This window comes from Leopardus geoffroyi, chromosome X (assembly GCF_018350155.1).
Source record: "Leopardus geoffroyi isolate Oge1 chromosome X, O.geoffroyi_Oge1_pat1.0, whole genome shotgun sequence".
NCBI lineage: Eukaryota > Metazoa > Chordata > Mammalia > Carnivora > Felidae > Leopardus > Leopardus geoffroyi.
In genome coordinates this window covers 127,970,217-127,988,872 of record NC_059343.1, presented here as the reverse complement: position 1 = coordinate 127,988,872, position 18,656 = coordinate 127,970,217, and the positions used below count along the sequence as shown (strand labels likewise).

The following is an 18,656-nucleotide window of genomic DNA, read 5'->3' as shown; positions in this document are numbered from 1 at the left end:
CGGCGACGTGCCCTGCGTCCGCGCTCGGGCAGCCAGGCGCCCCGTTGCCCCGGTGATACGCAAGCGACGGGGCCCGCAGGAGAGGCGTCGCCCCGCGCGGGTCGTGTGTGCAAATCGTGGACCCTGGGGCGGGGCCTGGCCAGGTGCCCCCTGGGGCTGGGTGACGGCCTGTTTACCCGCGTGGCCGAAGGCGTCTCCCAGAATCTGTAACCCAACCGGCCCGAAACCCAGCTCGCCGTCCCGCGTGACCCCAATTCCAACCTGGCAGGGTTCTCGCTCGCCAGGTCCCCCCGCCCCGGCCACTCGTCACCCCTCCCGTCAAAGCCTCCACCCGAGCCAGCCTCTCCCGCCCAGGGCCACCGCCTGCATGATCCCCGAGACAAGCTGCTCTGCTGGGTCTTCCCCGACCACGACCCCCGCCCCCCACCCCCACCCCCCCCCCACCCCCGACAAGGGACGTCCCACGACCACGCCCCACACACCAGCGACAGAAGCACTCACACGGGTTTCTCCAAACACTTTATTGGCTTTCAGTGACCGCCTGAGGCACCAGGCCGGCCGGCCGGGGCCCACCCCGGCCATGAGTAGGCCTGGCGCCTGCCGGACCCCACGTCGCGTGGGACAGCTAGTTCCAGCCCGGGACCGCCTGGGAGATGATGGTGGACTGGAAGAAGGCGCGGAGCAGCGGGTGGTTGTGGACCACCATGTCCACGACATCCGGGGTGATGAGCCTCCTGCCTCTGTTCCGGGCCTCGATGCCGGCCACCTCCAGGACCTTGGCCGTCAGGGACTGGATGACGGCCGCTAGGAAGATCGGGGCGGACGCGCCCAGGCGCTGCGAGTAGCGGCCCTCCCGCAGGAGGCGCTCCATGTGGCTCACGGAGAACGTCAACTCGGCTCGGGCAGTGCGGGAGCGGACCCGGCTCTGGCCACTGGACGACCCTCGACGGCTCCTCCTCACAGGCATGCTGGGCCTCGGCTGCGCTTTCTCGGACGGGCCTCGGTCTGGCGTGCGCTGCGGGAAGCGGTCGGGTGCGGCTGGATGCGGTCGGATAGGGCTGGATGCGGTCGGGTGCGGCTGGATGCGGTCGGGTGCGGCTGGATGCGGTCGGATGTGGCTGGATGCGGCCGGATGTGGCTGGATGCGGTCGGATAGGGCTGGATGCGGTCGGGTGTGGCTGGATGCGGTCGGATAGGGCTGGATATGGTGCGATGTGGCGGGAAGCGGTGTCAAAAGCCAGTTGGCCCGAAGTTTCCGACCGGCAGGGTTCCAAAGCCGCTACTCTATATCCTAGAGATCACAGACCGACCCCATCATTGGTCGGGTGCGCGTTTTGAGACACGTACATCTGGTGAAGTCACTGCTTTCCCATGGGCCCCCGCTGCAGAGATACAGTGCTGGGCGGGAGCCTGCTCCCTGGAACCCCTGTTTGAAGGAACGCTGGCTTTTGGCTGGGCGGGCGCATTGTGCACACACAACACCCGTGTAGGAGCCAGCGGCCCCGAGTATACACTAGAGGGGTCGGGCGACCACCACGACCGTCTAGTTCCAAACCGTGGCAGCACCCCTCAAAGAAACCCCTGTACGTGTCAGGCAGCCAGTCCTCACCGCACCCCCCTCCCCCCCACCCCCGTCCTCGGGAGCCCCCAGGCAACCGCTAGTCGGCTTGCTGCCCATAGGGGTTCGCCTGTCCCGGACACTTACTTCTTTCTGCACGCGGGATCTCTGGGCGAATAGGCGGCTTTCCGTGCCTGGTTGCTTTCCCGTAGCGCAGCGTTGTCACTAGGGTTCGTTCGTCCGTGTGGGAGCGTGAGTCAGCGCTTCAAGCCTTTTCACGGCTGAGTAATATTCCACCGCAGGGACACACCGTGTGTGGCGGCCTATCCCAGTTCATGGGTTGACAGGCAGCTCCGCCATTCCCACCTTGCGGCAGATGTGAACAGCGCTGCGCCGAACATTTCCTGCACAGGGTTCTGTTTGAGCACCTGTTTCTGATTCCCTAGGGTAGGAAATTGCACTGGGACTGCGATTGAGGGGTCGGGTGCTAATTCTGCCGGGAATTTACTGAGGAGCCGCCCAGCGGATTCCCACAGCAGCTTTGCATTTCCAGCAGCGGTGTGTGAGTCCCAGTCCTTGCGCACCCTCGCCCGAACTCGTCTTTTTGCCTTTGTTTTGCTTTCTTGTGCCTAGAAGAGCCAGCCTACTGGCTGCGAAGTGGTGCCTCATGGCGGTTGTGATTTGCATCGCCCTGTTGGCGCATGATGTTGAGCGTCTTTTCATGTGCCTCTTGGCCATTTGCACATCCACTTTGGAGGAATGTCTGTTCAAGTCCTTTCCCATTTTTTAACTGGGTTGTTCGTTCGTGCTTTCATTGTTCACTTGTAGGTGTTCTTTATGCATTCTGGAAAATACACCCTTATCCCATGTGTGATTTGCAAATGCTTCTCCCATCCTGTGCGTTTTGTCCTTTCACCTTCTAGACAGAGTCCTTTCATGCACAAAAGTTTTTGGTTTGGATGGTGTACAACTTATCCTCTTTCCACCACGCCCCTTCTCTTGTGGCCGCGCTTTTGCTGCCATATATAAGGAACTGTTGTGTAGTTAAAGCCAGGGGGATTTATATCTATGTTTTATTCCAAGAGTTTCATAGTTTCATCGCTTACGTTTGGGTTTGTGATCCGTTTTGGAATTCATTTTCATACGTGGTGTGAAACTGGAGCCCACGTTCATTCTTTTTTCTGTCAACATTCAGTTTTCCCAGCACCGTTTGTTGAAGAGATTGCTCATTCCTCCATTGAACGGTCTGGGCCCCCTTGTTGAATATCAACTATTCATAAATCTATGGGTTTATTTCTCACTGTAAATTCAAAAACATTGACCTACATGTCTACCCCTATGCCAGTACCACAGTTTACGATTGCTGTAGTTTGAAGTAAGTTTTGAAAGTGGCACGTGTGGATCGCACAGCTTTGTTCTTCTTTTCCGGATTGTTTTGGCTGTCTCTGTCCCTTGCATTTCCATATAAATTTAGGATTGGCTTTTACGTCTGCAAAAGATCATTGAGATTTTGATAGGGATTATATTGAATCTATATTATGGCCATCTTAACAATTTTAAATGTTCAATTCACTAAAATTGGATGCCTTTCCACTGACTTAGGTCCTCCTTAATTTCTTTCAGCAATGATTTGGAATGTTCAGTGCACGGGTCATGCACGTCCTTGGCTAAATGTATTCCTATGTATTTAATTCCATTTGATGCTGTTTGAAATAGAATCGTTGTCGATTTCATTTTATATTTTTCATTGATACTATACAGACATACAGCTGATTTTTGTGCATTGATCTCAGACCCAGCTACTTTATTGAATTCACTTATTAACTCTGTTAGTGTTTTGTGTGTTCTTTTGGATTTTTTTTATATGTAAGATTATGTCATCTGAGAATAGAGATAGTTTTATTTCTTCCTTTCCAATTTAGATGCCTTTTATTTCTTCTTACATCACTGCTCTGGCTATGAATTCTGTTACGATCTTGAATAGAAGCAGTGAAAGCAAGCATTCTGGTCTTGTTCCTGATGTTAGGTGGAAAGATTTCAGTCTTCCACCATTGAGTCTGATATTAGTTATGGGTATTTCATAAATACCCTTTATTATGTTTGGTCATTTCCCTTCTATTCCTAGTCTGCTGAGTGTTTTTTGTCAGAAAATGTTGGAGGGGCGCCTGGGTGGCTCAGTTGGTTAAGCGCCTGACTTCGGCTCAGGTCACGATCTCACGGTTCATGAGTTCGAGCCCCACGTTGGGCTCTGTGCTGACAGCCTGGAGCCTGCTTCAGATTCTGTGTCTCCATCTCTCTCTGCCACTCCCTCGCTCATGTGCACGCACTCTCTCTCTCTCTCAAAAATAAATAAAAATTAAAAAAAGAAATGTAATATTTATAATGTGCTGCTGGATTCAGTTTGCTAAAATTATTTGAGGATTTCTGCATATAAATTGTTAATGTATACTGGTGTGTGATTTTTTTCTTGTGGTGTATATGTCTGGCTTTGGTATCAAGGTAATGCGTAACTTGTAGTATGAGTTAGGATTTTTTTTTTTAACGTTTATTTATTTTTGAGACAGAGAGAGACAGAGCATGAATGGGGGAGGGTCAGAGAGAGGGAGACACAGAATCCGAAGCAGGCTCCAGGCTCTGAGCGGTCAGCACAGAGCCCGACGCGGGGCTCGAACTCACGGACCGTGAGATCGTGACCTGAGCCGAAGTCGGCCGCTTAATCGACTGAGCCACCCAGGCGCCCCTGAGTTAGGATGTTTTAAAAGAGCTTGGAAAAGATTGGCATTAATCCTTCTTTAAACATTTAGTAGCATTCACCAGTAAAGCCACGTAACACAGTTCCTGGCACATAATAAATGGAATCTAGGATTTGTGTAGTCATTAGCCATTTGTTGATTTAATACCTTGTGTCCCTAAGGTTTACAATCAAGACACAAGGATTGACTAAAAAATGCAGATATATTTATCAAAAATCATTCTATGATTCTGGGGACAATGTTATAAATTTATTAATATTTTATTTTTATCCCACAGGAAGGAAAAATTGTCACAAGGCAAAATAATTTTCTTACATGCCCCATAATAGTATAACTATGATGTGTGATTATATAACACACTTACATTGATTCCTGTTTTAGTGTATTCAAGCAGAAACAAATCCCAGGTGTTTTGCAAGAGATAATTTTCAACTCTCTTTACACTGTATGCCATGGTTTAAATCTAGGCGTTTTGAATAGGCATTCCTATCATATTTCTCAAACTGTGTTCCGTTTACTTTAAATATGCCCGGTACTGTCTTCTGGAAGCTACACATGTCAAGGTCCTAAACACCACATGTTGGATGTTAATATGTATCTCATGAATTCAGACACAAGAAATAATTAAAGCCTCACAGCTCACGCACACACACACACACACACACACAGGCGCGCACACACACGCGCACACACACACATACACGCAGCACACATTCCTGAAAGATTCTTCTGAGGCCCATGTGGCCAAGTCCTGACTCCCAGCACTCTCACTGCTGCCTCTGCCCTCAACTTTAATGAGCCTTTCATAGGACCCTGAAAATAGAAGACTACTTCACCTGCCCAGAGTTAATGTCCCTTGTTCCATTCTTCCTCCTGGTGTTTTCTGCTTTCATGAATTCCATTTTAACGTGTGTCTAGCCAGAATAGCTTTGAGTGTTGGATGCTGTTGAGAAATGCACAAAGCAAAATTAGAAGGAAGATGTGATTGGGAGGAATTGCTTTTTACTCTGACTCCACTTTCCATGTACCTACGCTACTCCCTCCCTACAGGTGTTCTTTGGCAATGTGGATTCATCTGGGATAAAACACAATATTTTTAACCCTCCGATTATTGCTCGGTACATCCGTTTGCACCCAACGCATTACAGCATCCGCAGCACTCTCCGCATGGAGTTGATGGGCTGTGATTTAAACAGTGAGTGCCAAGTTATCCTGTATCCCTGCCTCTCCCAACCATGGGTAGGATGACTAACTGTCATAGTGTTCTCGAGAGCAGGGGGGTTTCCCAGATCAGAAACTATCAACGCTAAAGCAGCCGACTTCTGAGCAAACCCAGGGCTTGGGCATGCTAACAGGGGGGCGGGGGGGGGGGAGCGACTCCCCAGGGGCAGCTACCCCCCAAGGTGTGCTTAACAAGACAAATCAAAGTCAAACAGAACTGAGAAGAGCTGACCAGAAAACTAGGGGCATGTTAACAGCAACAGAATCTGTGCAAAAGTTTATGCCCGGGAAATGACATCATGGTGACAATAGCCCTAGAGGATCACTGGGCGCAGGCCGGTAGAACCGAGGCTACATCTTCTCCTTGTGATTACATTCCCCTGTAATTTCTTCGAGGCTGCAGCATGCCACTGGGAATGGAGAGTAAAGCAATATCAGACGCACAGGTCACCGCCTCGTCCTACTTAAACAGCATGTTTGGCACTTGGTCCCCTTCACAAGCCCGGCTGCACCTCCAGGGGAGGACGAATGCCTGGAGGCCTCAGGTAAGAGGCAGGTCTGCCATGTAACCAAAGCGCAGGAGGGGGTACTGGTGGGGAAAGAATAGGGAAAGTCCTTGACTGTTTCTTTAAGGCATTTCTGTCACCTGGTTGTTCCCAAAAGGGAAGGAAAGTCAAGGATGGTTGCCTCTGGGGAAAACTCCCCCAGTTACTTCGCAGATGTGCCGTGTGATTTCACACAGCGTTCTTTGGGGGAAATGATCCCCAATCAAACCTCCTAGAAGCAGAATCTCTATGAGCATTACTGGGCTGGTGTCTGTGAAAGAACTGTAGTAAGCTGAAGTACAGTTTTATGGAGAAGTATCAACAATTGGCCTTCTCTGCAGAACCACTGAATTTGGGATTTTCAGTCACTGACTAGTTTTAGGGGGATGAATGCAATTACTGGTCTCTGCTCCTCCCAGGGGCTTACTTTAAACAAAACAGGTTGTATAGCACATTGCCAAACTGGTAATACTCTAGTCCATCTATATATGGCTCACGTATTCATTTAGCAAACATTTACTGGGCACCTATCAAGTGGGAGACCCTGAGGATACAAAGCGGAATCACAAAAACTTTCGGCCCTCAAGTTGCTTCGAGCCTAATAAGGGAGACTGATGGAGAGACCATTTAAATGCAGAGCGATATCTGCTATGACATGGTGAAGAGGGAGGGCTGTGGGGATTTCTGGGAACAAATGGTACCCAAAACGATACTACTCTACCTACCTTCCTCAGGCAAATAATCCAAAAGAGTGGCTGCAAGTGGACTTCCAGAAGACAATGAAAGTCACAGGAATAGCCACCCAGGGGGTGAAATCACTCCTTACCAGCATGTATGTGAAGGAGTTCCTCGTTTCCAGTAGTCAAGATGGCCATAACTGGGCTCTGTTTCTTCACAATGGCAAAGTCAAGGTATGCTGGTCTCCTGGGAAAGGCACAAAACTCTTCCTAGAGCTTGACATTTATAAAGATAACAAGGTGGATACATGATCAGACTTTCAAGATAGACTTTACTGAGTATCTGTGGTAATAGGACACGATGGAAGACATTTCGGGAGGACACAGTGACTCCAAGGAAGGATGTACAATCCCAGGAAAGGGCAGACTAGAGCCAAAAATTGATTACCCTCCTGGATGTTGATGTCATTCAGGAGGATGGCAGGAATCAGAGGGGTGAAGAAGAATGCGAGTTATTTGCCAAATGTTTAATGATGTCTGTATCCTCGCCCATAACATAAACGTCAATTCCCAAGCCTCATTGACCTTTAACGTACATGACCCAGACAATCTTCCTTCTTTTTTAAGTTTATTTCTTTCTTTAAGTTTATTTATATTTTGGGATTGAGAGAGAGAGACAGCAAGGGAATGAACAGGAAGGTGCAGAGAGGGAGAGAGAGAATCCCAAGCAGGCTCCGCACTGTCAGCACAGAGCCTGATGCGGGGCTCGATCTAACAAACCCTGAGATCATACCCTGAGCCAAAATCAAGAGTCAGACATTTAACTGACTGAGCCACCCAGGTGCCCCCAATCTTCCTTCTTGATGTGGGTTTGCTGCATAAGTCAACAAATTTTGCTAATTAGAGAACATGACAAAAGTCTTGCTATCCCATGACTAATGAGAGAATGACTAGTTCATCTGTATCATCTCTTTTCTTTTTCATCAAGAATTAATCATGGTGCGGCCCTTACCAGTCTCTCTCATATAGCCTTTTGCCGCTTGCTCCTTTGCTCTCTAAGCTCCATCCATACTAAGAAACTCTCAGGTCTCTTAAAACAGCATGTTCTTTCTCATACTAGGACTTTATACATACTGTCTATTCTACCTAGAACATTTTTTCCTAGGCACTTCCCATTGCCCTTTTTACTTGGCTCGGTCTTTTAAGTCTCAGACAAACATCATCTCCTCCTCCAGGGAGAACTCCCTGATCCCCCAGTGCTGGATTAGACTTCTGCTGCTGGCAGTTTAGTAGACCAGAGTATAGATAATACATATTTCAGGACATTTTAAAAGGGTATATCTCTGATAGCTGCTACCATCTGGATGAACCTTGAACGCATTAGGTTAAATGAAACAGACTAGACAGAAGGAAAATGTATGATTCCATGTATATGAGTGTATTAGTCAGTCAGGGTTCTGCAGAGAAACAGAGCCAGTAGAATGTGCGTGTGTATAAGGAGATTATGGTAAAGAATTGGCTTACGGTTATGAAGGCTGACAAGTCCCAAGATCTGCAGGGTGAGCAGTGAGCTGGGGACCCAGGAGAGCTGACGGTGTAAATCCCAGGCTGGAGGCCAACAGGCTCAAGACTTAGGAAGGACTGATATTTCAGTTTGAGGCCCAAAGCTGGAAAAGCGAATGTCCCAGTTGAAAGGCAGTCAGGCAGGAAGAATTGTCTCTTATTCTGAAGAAGGTCAGCCTTTTTGTTCTATTCAGGCTTGTAACTGATTGGAAGGCAATCTGCTTTACCCATTCTATCATTTGAATGTTAATCTCATCCCAAAACATCCTCACAGACACTCCCAGAATAGTGTTGGACCAACAATCCGGGCACCTCATGAACCAGTCAAGTTGGCACATAAAATTAACCATTATAATGAGGTACCTAGAATCGCAAGTTCATAGAGAGGAGAATGGCACATTACTGGTTAGTGGGTACAGAGTTTCAGTTCTGCAAGATAAAGAATTCTGGATATGGGCGGTGGTGATACTTGGACAATATGGTGAATGGATGTAACGCTGCTGAATTGTACACTTAAAAACGGTCAAAATGGTAAATGGTGTGTTATGTACATATCGCCACGATAAAAAGGCTGTATCGTGTATAGTCCATACTTCGTACCGCATTGTTACACTCAGAGAAGATAGGGGACTCTCCAGCCTCCTCGCCAACAGGAGCAAAACGAAACAAAACAAAAAACCCATGAGCTTTTACTTGACAATAATGAGCTTAAATCAGAACACAGAGGTAAAATACGAGAAAATATACAATGGAGGACCTTTCCTACAGGAAAATGCTTATATGAGTGTTAGTAGGAGACTAAGCTTTGAGCGTAATGCAAGGAGAACCAAATGCATTCAGGCACATCCTGACATCTGGGGGAACCTTTCTCGAGCCCACTCTAGAAGACAGCACTCCCAGTTTAGGTCCCCAAGATCCCCACAAATCGCAGTGATAAGATCATAAACATTAGCAAACATGCGAGAGAACAAACCAACTTGACAACACGTGAGCAGAGGGGAGCCAGACCATAGAGCATGTGACTCTTGATCTCAGGGTCATGAGTTCAAGCCCTGCTTGGGTGTGGAGCCTGCTTGGGTGTCAAATAAATGACAAACTACCCCAAATTACTAGGCAGTTCTGGGGAAACAACACTACTTTTAGAAATGAAAAACAGAATTATCGACGTTTGAAAATCAAAGAAAGACTTAGTAGGACATTAGACACAGCCAGAGAGACTTTATTCAATTGAAAGATACAGCTGAAGAAATTACCCAGGATGGCGCACAGAAGGCAAAGCATGCGGAAAGGAAATTAAGAGACAGAGGGTACCCATCAGAAGCCTAACATACATATGATCAGGATCCCAGGACGAAAGGGAAAATATAGTGGCCAAATAGCAAAATGTTAACTGTAAAAGGAAAACTGCCAGTTATTTTACCTGCAAAACGGCTTTATTTGGGAACAGCAGAAAGCTGTTGTTCTGCAGAACAAAAGCAAAGCACACCGAGTCCTGCAGGAAAGGGAGGAGCTGGGAGCGGCTGCCGGAAACAGTCCATTGGAATAAACTGGAAGTGGGAAATGCAGTGGTTTCTCATTGGCTGAGCTGTGACTTCGGGGCTGGGCTGCAGTGGGGATGGGGCCGAGGAGGGGTGGACCTTCCTTCCTCTTGCTCTGGAAGGAAAGTAGTAACGAAAGCGGCATCCTCGTGAGAGGCCCACCGTCTTCCTGTCGGATCTGGAATTGAGGACACGTGGTAGGCTGTGAGCCTCCCCTGCTGCCCTTGGCCCTGACTCCATTCTAAAAGAGCTTCCTTTTATAATTTTCACAAAACAAACAAGGACGACCACTTTTGCCACTTCTATTCAACGTTTTACTGGAAGGTATAGCCAGAGAAATTAGGCAACAAAAAGAAATAAAAGGCATCTAAACTGGAAAGGAAGAACTAAATCTCTCTTCACCAATGATCTGAATATATATATATATATATTTTTTTTTTAACTGCATAAAACCACCCATAACTCACCTGCAGAGTAGCTAGAAAACAAAGAATTCTGTTTCTATTCACAAGTAAGTAGACAGTAAACATGCAAAGCTATAGTTGAGCTAGCATCAGGGCTCACGCTGGAGAGTCTAGGGGAGACTGTGAAAGAACCAGAAAAGGTCAGTGGTAGAAAACAAAGAAAATCACTTCTTTTTTTTAAGTTTATTTATTTTGAGAGAGAGAGAGAGAGAGAGAGCACACAAGTGGGGAGGGGTAGAGAAGGAAAGACAGAATCCCAAGCAGGCTCTGCGCCATCAGCACAGAGCCCGATGTGGGGCTTGAACTCATGAACCGTGAGATCATGACCTGAACTGAAGTCAGACACTTAACCAACTGAGCCACCCAGGAGCCCCGACGATATACTATTTAATATTGATAAGGAACTTTAATGAATGCTGAAACCATTGGCTGAAAGCTTGATGGGAAATAGAGTATCTACATGGTTTCAAAGTATCATCCCACAGATTGTTTGTTAGGAAAGGGAAACGATCACCTTGGTAACAGAGAGATCTGGTGGACATCACCTTGACCAAGTGATCAAACTTTTCATCGTCAATTTATGGGACAAATTAGCATTATGTGTCCCCTGATGGATGTAGTGGAAAGGACACATCATGCACTCAGTTTTCTCACTAAAAGTGTTTAACCAACATGTCATAATGAGAAAACAGTCACATAATTTAGAATGTGGAACAATCCACAATACAATGGTCTTACGCTTTTCAAAATGTCAGTGTCAGGACACTTGGGTAGCTCAGTTGGTGAAGCATCCAACTGTTGATTTCGGCTCAGGTCTCCATCTCACAGTTGTGGGATCGAGTCCCTCACTGGGCTCTGCATTAAAGGTGTGGAGCCTGCTTGGAATTCTCTCTCTCTCTCTCTCTCTCTCTCTCTCTCTCTCTCTCTCTCCCTCTCTCTCTCTCTGTCTCAAAAATAAATAAATAAACTTATTTTTAAAATGTTGATGTTGGGGCGCCTGGGTGGCTCAGTCGGTTAAGTGTCCGACTTCAGCTCAGGTCATGATCTCGCGGTCTGTGAGTTCAAGCCCCACGTCAGGTTCTGGGCTGATGGCTCGGAGCCTGGAGCCTGCTTCCAATTCTGTGTCTCCCTCTCTCTCTGCCCCTCCCCCATTCATGCTCTATCTCTCTCTGTCTCAAAAATAAATAAACGTTAAAAAAAATTTAAATGTAGATGTTATGAAGGACAAAAAAGATCAGAGACTAGGAGTGTGTTCTCAATTAAAAGAGATTTGAAGAGATAGAATAAATAAATGCAAAGTGTGATTTTTATTAGATTCTGGGTTGGAAAAATTGTATAAAGGATATCACATGATAACTGGACATTTTAAAATATTAGGCTATGTTATATCAGTATTACATTCGGTGGATAGGATAATATTATTCTGTGGTTGTAAACAACCTTAGTTTTAAGTTTGACATGCTGAAATATTTGGGAGTAAAATGCCATGATGTTTACGACTTCCTTTCAAGTAGTTCAGAAAATTGTGTGTGGTGGTGGTGGTGGTGTGTGTGTGTGTGTGTGTGTGTGTGTGTGTGTAGAGAAATAGATACAGTAAAATCGCATGATGTTAACAACCGGTGAATCTAGGTGGAGGACTTAAGTGTCCATCACATTATTCTTTCAATTTCTTGGGGTTGCTACCATTTCACAATAAAAACTTGAGGGGAGGTAACAAGGAGTAAGTGTAACAGAAGATGTACAAGCCTCCAAATAGAACATAAACATCTGTTGAAGAATCCCAGAAGAGGGACTTTAATGTTTTTGAAAAGTTTCATCAAACACACCAGCTCTAACAGATGTTTGTAGGCTATCTGCCACGTGTGTACGTTATGCTACACGTCCTGTGTGTGGAAGATACACGAGTGAGCAGGGTCTCTGACTCTCGTGGGGCTGGCTGGCATTTGGTGGTGAAAACCGAGGAAAACGGTGGGTAAGCCCGTAGCCAGACACACGGGGACACTGAGCGCTCTGGACGAAGTCAACCAGCTGAGACTCAGGGCTCCGGCAGTGGCTACCTGTATCGGGCGTTTCCTGTGCCCTCACCTGGCAGCAGCCTGACTCCCGCCCCCACAGGGTTCAACACGCAGACGCTGTGTGTCACCTCAGACAGAACGTTCCATTTCACTGAGGTTTTGGCGAGTGGGTGAGAACATTCCATATATAAGGCATAGCTGGAGCAAAGGCCTCCACAGCAGGCATGCTAGGTGCTCTTAATTCTAGAAGTCCGACCCACTTTCCCAGGCCCAGATGCGTGGGATGCAGTCATCCATTCGCCTCCCGGGGTTCAATCCGGGACTGCCAGAAGAAGGGCTACTCAACTGAGCGCAAAGAGCCGCATGGAGTGTGCGTGTTGTGCTGGGCATTGCCAGAGGTGCGGGCCACTCTGGGGATGAGGGAGGGATTCCGACTGACACAGCAGGAGGCCAGAGGACTCGATGGCGCAGGCGAGAAGAAGAGAAGAAGCGGAAGGGGGGTTAGCAGGTAGTGTTTTTCCCGTCAGACAACTAACAAATGCCATCTTTCTTCTTTCAGGTTTTTCAGGGAAATCAAGACTCCTTCACACCCGTGGTGAACTCTCTAGACCCCCCACTACTGACTCGCTACCTTAGAATTCACCCCCAGAGCTGGGCACACCAGATCGCCCTGAGGCTGGAGGTTCTGGGCTGTGAGGCCCAGCAGGTATACTGAGGGCACGCCTCCAGGCCCTGCCTCCAGGCCCACACCCTCTCCAAATTGCCTTCTGCCTCCCAGCCTGGCCTCCGGGTCATTCCCTGCCCTGCCCTGCCTGCGGGCCGAGACTTTTCTATGTGTTTAAACCACACAGCCCTAGGGGACACCGCCCCGAAGCCTCCCAAATTAATTGTCGTGCATCCCGCATTTCCTGGGACGATTGCATTCAATTTAACTCTCCTCCATTTGCTGCAACTGCTCCCAGATTGCTTTTTCCTTCCGATGCCAGGAGGAAATGAGGAAACTCATCTGGAAAGCGCTCTCCTCCCGCCAGGTCAGATCTCTCACAAACCCTCCTCTTCCTCCTTTGTCAAAGAACAGTGTGTTTAAAGTTTGCAGAAGATAGTCATGATGTAAGCATTTCGGATCGGGCTTCATACATTTAAAATAAAACTCTCACTTGTTTATGATCCCGGTCACGCATGGAGCAAATCCGTGTCACCACAGCCTTGAAGCCAAAAGGCAAGCCATTCTGACAACCCGCAAAATGTAGATTATGTAAGAACCACTGCATGAATGTCTGATATACTTACAGATGGAATTCTCCTAGTTGGTCATCTTGGGGCATTGCTAGTGGCACACTCTTACCTCGAAAACTAGTGTTTTTAAACTGGGACTCACAGGTGGGATTCAGGAACCCCCAGATTCCATGACATCATAGACAACATTATGTATGAATGCATACGTGCGGTTTTCTGACAAGATCGTCCAAAGATGTGATCGGAAGTTTAAAGGGGCGAGTGGCTTTCAAGAGTTCAATTTCATCTCAGAACGATGTACAAATAAAGCTATTTGGTCTTAATTCTAATCAACAACAAGAAAAAGATAATACGTTAGGATCACAGAGGGAACTTTGAAGTACAATGACAATGTTCCCTTGAAATTTGTGGTGACCAAGAAAGGTAATAATCATAACAGATTTCTAAAGGGCATATTTTAATATTCCCACAAAGAAACAAGGAAAATACGTGCCCATCTGGGATAGCAGATACAACGTTATGTTCTAATCATACACTCATTGGACTCCCTCCCTCAGCTCATTTCCTGCGGAAGCACAACAAAAATGTCACGGAAAATTCTATACCATGACGGAAAACTAGAATCCCACTTACATAGTTGAAATTTCAAGGAGCCGGATGACACCGAGCTGGGGAAAGCAGGGACAAAACGCTCGATCACCCCACCGCACCACAGGAAGCCCCACCTTGGCCAATGCCTCATAGATAAGGCCATGAAGGGCTCCTTACTACTCCTTCCTTCCACCTGCTTACCCCCTTCCCTGCGACCACGCAAACATTTCCCACACGGCAGAGGGCGCTAGAGGTGAGGATAAGCCACAGAGCAGTCGGAGGAAGCCTCCAGAGTTTGCAATCCAGAGCATTTAAAAACAGGAGTATTAGAGAAAAATGTATTACAATCTCAGAAAAAGCAAGAAAACTGATGCTTTTTGTCTAAGCTAGAGCATTGTCTAAGAGTCCTGCTTGACCCCGACCTGACCTTTTGGGGAATGTAGCATAGCTGTCTCAGCGTAATCACAAACTGCAACAGCCGAAGGCACAAGTGGTTCTAATTCTGTAAGACTGTAGGGTTAGAGGTCAATCTGCAGAAATCAATAAATTGTTTTTCTTTATAGCCTGGTAGAAAAGTTAACCCTAAAGGTGATATGGCTTTATTTGCTGTAAAAGGTTAACCACTCTCATGTCTAACTTAATGACCTTGTTTTGACAGTCTTTTCCTATTGACCAAATGCGTCTCTGTTCCTCAACTGCTCCTGGAGCCCTCTGGTCTTCCTGTTTCCTCAATAACCACTTAAATAAAACCGTGACACATACAAACAAGCGCCTCTGAGAGTTGTGTTCTTACACTGCAAATAAAAATGTGAACAAGATGTTAAAAAACAGACGGAGGCGCCGAAGAACAGGAAGGACACTTTAGAAAACCTAATGAGTGAGTTAGAAAACCAGATTAAGTTGAACTCAGAGTAGAAAGTGATATCGTTTATGAGAGGTAAACTAAAATTTTAAAAATGAGAAATGGAGCCTTGATCCAGAAGACTTTGAGACAAAAGAGAAATGGGAGTTGCTATTCAATGGCTATAGAGTTTCAGTCATACAAGACAAGTAAGTTCTAGAGCTCCCCTGGACGATATCGTGCCTACGGGTAGCAATACTGGACTGTGCACTTCAAAATTTAACAGGGGAGGGGCACCTGGGTGGCTCAGTCAGTTAAGCATCTGACTCTCGATTTCAGCTCAGGTCATGATCTCACGGTTTGTGGGATCGAGCCCCACGCCGGGCTCTGTGCTGACAGGGCAGAGCCTGCTTGGGATTCTCTCTCTCTCTGCCCCGCCCCTACTAGCCCTCTCTATCTTTCTCTCTCAAAAATAAATAAATAGACATTAAAACAATTTAACAGGGTAAGCTACGGTTAAGTGTTCTTACCACAATAAAAATGGAAAGTTCCTGAAGGAAAGATCAGATTGGATGTGGTCAAATAAAACAATACGAACAAATTTCTTTGGGATGAAATCATCATCAACATCATCATCAAACAAATGCGAAATCTTCAGATCAGTCTCTTAGTGCCAAGCAGAAAGAAAGAACAAACCATAGCCTGGGGCCGATGTTAAATCGTAGGGGCAATGAGGTCGATCAGCAAAACAGACACCCTCGGGAGCACCAGAAAATCCACACTATTTGATAATGCTGTTTGAGTGATTTGAAAAATCACAGAGATCATAGCAAGTTAATTATCAGAATATCGGGACGCCAATTCACTCCTGGGACAAATGTAGCTTGTCACTTTAAGTGAACAAATACAACTTTCTGTCACAAACATTTTGTCAAACATAATCTCAAGGTTATAAATCGACAGTCTTTGGAAGATGCATATTACAGCAAGTCTATCTTTGGGGCGCTTGGGTGGCTCAGTCAGCTAAGCATCTGCCTTCCGCTCAGGTCATGATCTCAAGGTTTGTTCGTGAGTTCGAGGCCTGCATCGGGCTCTCTGCTTTCAGCCCAGAGCCTGCTTCGGATCTTCTGTCCCTCTCTCTCTCTGCCCCTCCCCTACTCGTGTGTGTGTGTGTGTGTGTGTGTGTGTGTGTGCGCGCGCGCACATGCACACGCTCTCTCAAAAATAAAAAATAAAGGGGCGCCTGGGTGGCTCAGTCGGTTAAGCATCCAACTTCGGCTCAGGTCACGATCTCACGTTCCGTGAGTTCGAGCCCCGCGTCGGGCTCTGTGCTGACAGCTCGGAGCCTGGAGCCTGTTTCAGATTCTGTGTCTCCTTCTCTCTCTGACCCTCCCCCGTTCATGCTCTCTCTCTGTCTCAAAAATAAATAAACATTAAAAAAAATTAAAATAAATAAATAAAAAATAAAAACTTAAAAAAAATGTAAAAAACAAGTCCATCTTTTAACGTTAGAGAAACGTTTAGTAAACAGGCTATATAGACAACCAGCTTTATGATGACAAGATACAGATTTAGACTTAACTTTATTGTTTATAAACTGACTTGAACTATTTCTAACCTTCTTCTGTGACTGTCTAATCAAAGGCTGATGATTGACATAGCACTCCTAGAAACTTGTGGGTGTGATTTCCATCCAGAGTGTGAACGAAGACTGGGACTATTAAAAAATTTTATTAACAGACATCTTAAAAGACCTAAGTAATTGGGATTAGAAGACTCAGTGTTATAAAGACGTCAATTCTTCACAGAGGCATCTATAGATTCAACACAATCTCAATCTAAATTCCAACATTTTCTCATTGTGGAATCAAGCATGTGGAAATATAAAAGTCCAAGAGTGACCAAAACATTCGTGGTACCAAATAGCAACATTTATTTTGTTTTTTAAGATTTTTAAATTCAGGGGTGCCTGGGTGGCTCAGTCAGTTGAGTGTCCGACTTCGGCTCAGGTCATGATCTCACAGTCTGTGAGTTCGAGCTCCGCGTCGGGCTCTGTGCTGACAGCTCGGAGCCTGGAGCCTGCTTCGGATTCTGCGTCTCCCTCTCTCTCTGCCCCTCCCCCGCTCATGCTCTGTCTCTCTCTCTCTCTCTCTCTGTCAAAAATAAATAAATGTTAAAAAATTTGTTTTTTAAAAATAAAGAATTGCATGCTCCAGCCAGTGAGCAAGCCAGGCGCCACAACGACAATTATCTTAACGCCACAGTAATTAAGACAATTTGATGTCAGCCCAAGGACAGATCAATACAGTGGTGGAACATATTAGAATCCCGAAGTAGAGACACATTATAGATGGGCATTGACTTACGACAAAATAGCTCAGCAGAGCAGTGGTACTGGGTCAGTCAGAAATCTATATGAAAAACTGAAATTTGGGGTCTCTGGCTGGCTCAGTCAGGAGAGCATGTGACTCTCGATCTCAAGGTCATGAGTTCAAGCCCCACGTTGGGTATAGCGATTACTAAAAATAAATAAATAAATAATAAACTTAAAAACAAGTGAAAGCTATTTTTTTTTTTTGAAAAATGAAATTTGACCCCTTCCTCACACTATACTCAAAAAAATCAGTTTCAGATTAACTAAAGCTCTGTGAACAGCAAACAAAATTTCTAGCAGGGTCATGTTTCTGGAACAGCACCCCAAAGCCACTGACCAGGAAAGAAAAGTTTGATAAATTTGAATACACTTAGATTCAGATCTTCTGTTCATTCACAGAGTGGGAGAAAATATTTGTACAATTGACAAATGGATGTGTAGCAGGTGGAACTCTCTTATGCTCTTCGTGATATACTTTTTCTGGAAAGCAATCTGTCATTACCCAGGTTGAGCATGGAGATACCCTACGATAATTCTCTTGGGTAATGACCCAGGAGTAGATAGAATTGCCTTGTGAACCAAGAGATAGGGGAGCACTATCCAAACTGGAAAAACCACCCTTATTGTGTATATTTCCCAGTCGCTTGTTTTAATTGCTGTATCCTATCCTGTTATATAGTATATACCACAATCTATCCATTGCTTTTCTGGTAGAACTCTGACTAGTACCTCATTTATGCTGGTTCATCTATGGAGGTGAGCATCTTTTCTTAAAAATTAACTTGTAAGAGGGGCGCCTGGGTGGCTCAGTCAGTTGAGCGTCTGACTTCAGCTCAGGTCATGATCTCGCGGTTTGTGACTTAAAGTCCCACATCGGGCTCTGTGCTGACAGCTCACAGCCTGGAGCCTGCTTCCGATTCTTTGTCTCCCTCTCTCTCTGCCCCTCCCCCCACTTGTACTCTGCCTCTCTCTCAAAAAAAAAATTAACTTGTAAGAATTCTTTGTATATTAAGGATCTTAACCTATTATCTACCATATATTTTATGAAATGTGTTACCTGATTTGTCATTAACCATTTACCTTTCTTTTTAATATTTTGCTCAATGAAAGCTTTACACTTTTATGCAATAAATTTATCATCAGTATTTCCAATTCTAGTTTGGGGGGGTGGTTTTTTGGTTTTGTTTTTTTATTTGAGAGAGAGAGAGAGAGAGAGCACATGCGAGCAGGGGGAGAGGGGCAGAGGGGGAGAGAGACACTTTTTTTCAATTTATTTATTT

General features: G+C 46.0%; 2 protein-coding genes across 4 annotated transcripts in view; one reads left to right on the top strand and one right to left on the bottom strand.

Annotated features, from left to right (window-relative positions):
- F8 (coagulation factor VIII) overlaps nt 1-14,926 on the top strand; it is a 130,643-nt gene extending 115,717 nt beyond the window's left edge. For all 3 annotated transcript variants that reach the window (XM_045472199.1, XM_045472196.1, XM_045472198.1), the window contains 4 exons: nt 5,362-5,506; nt 5,929-6,077; nt 6,812-6,988; nt 12,894-14,926. In XM_045472199.1, the coding sequence (XP_045328155.1) occupies nt 5,362-5,506; nt 5,929-6,077; nt 6,812-6,988; nt 12,894-13,049 (627 nt within the window). In that variant the 3' untranslated portion in view covers nt 13,050-14,926. The remainder of the gene's footprint in view (nt 1-5,361; nt 5,507-5,928; nt 6,078-6,811; nt 6,989-12,893) is intronic.
- On the bottom strand, nt 510-1,054 carry LOC123595046 (histone H2A-Bbd type 2/3). The gene has a single exon (XM_045472203.1). The coding sequence runs from the start codon at nt 965-967 to the stop codon at nt 626-628; it is 342 nt and encodes a 113-aa protein (XP_045328159.1). The 5' UTR covers nt 968-1,054; the 3' UTR covers nt 510-625.
- Nucleotides 14,927-18,656: the final 3,730 nt, after the last annotated feature.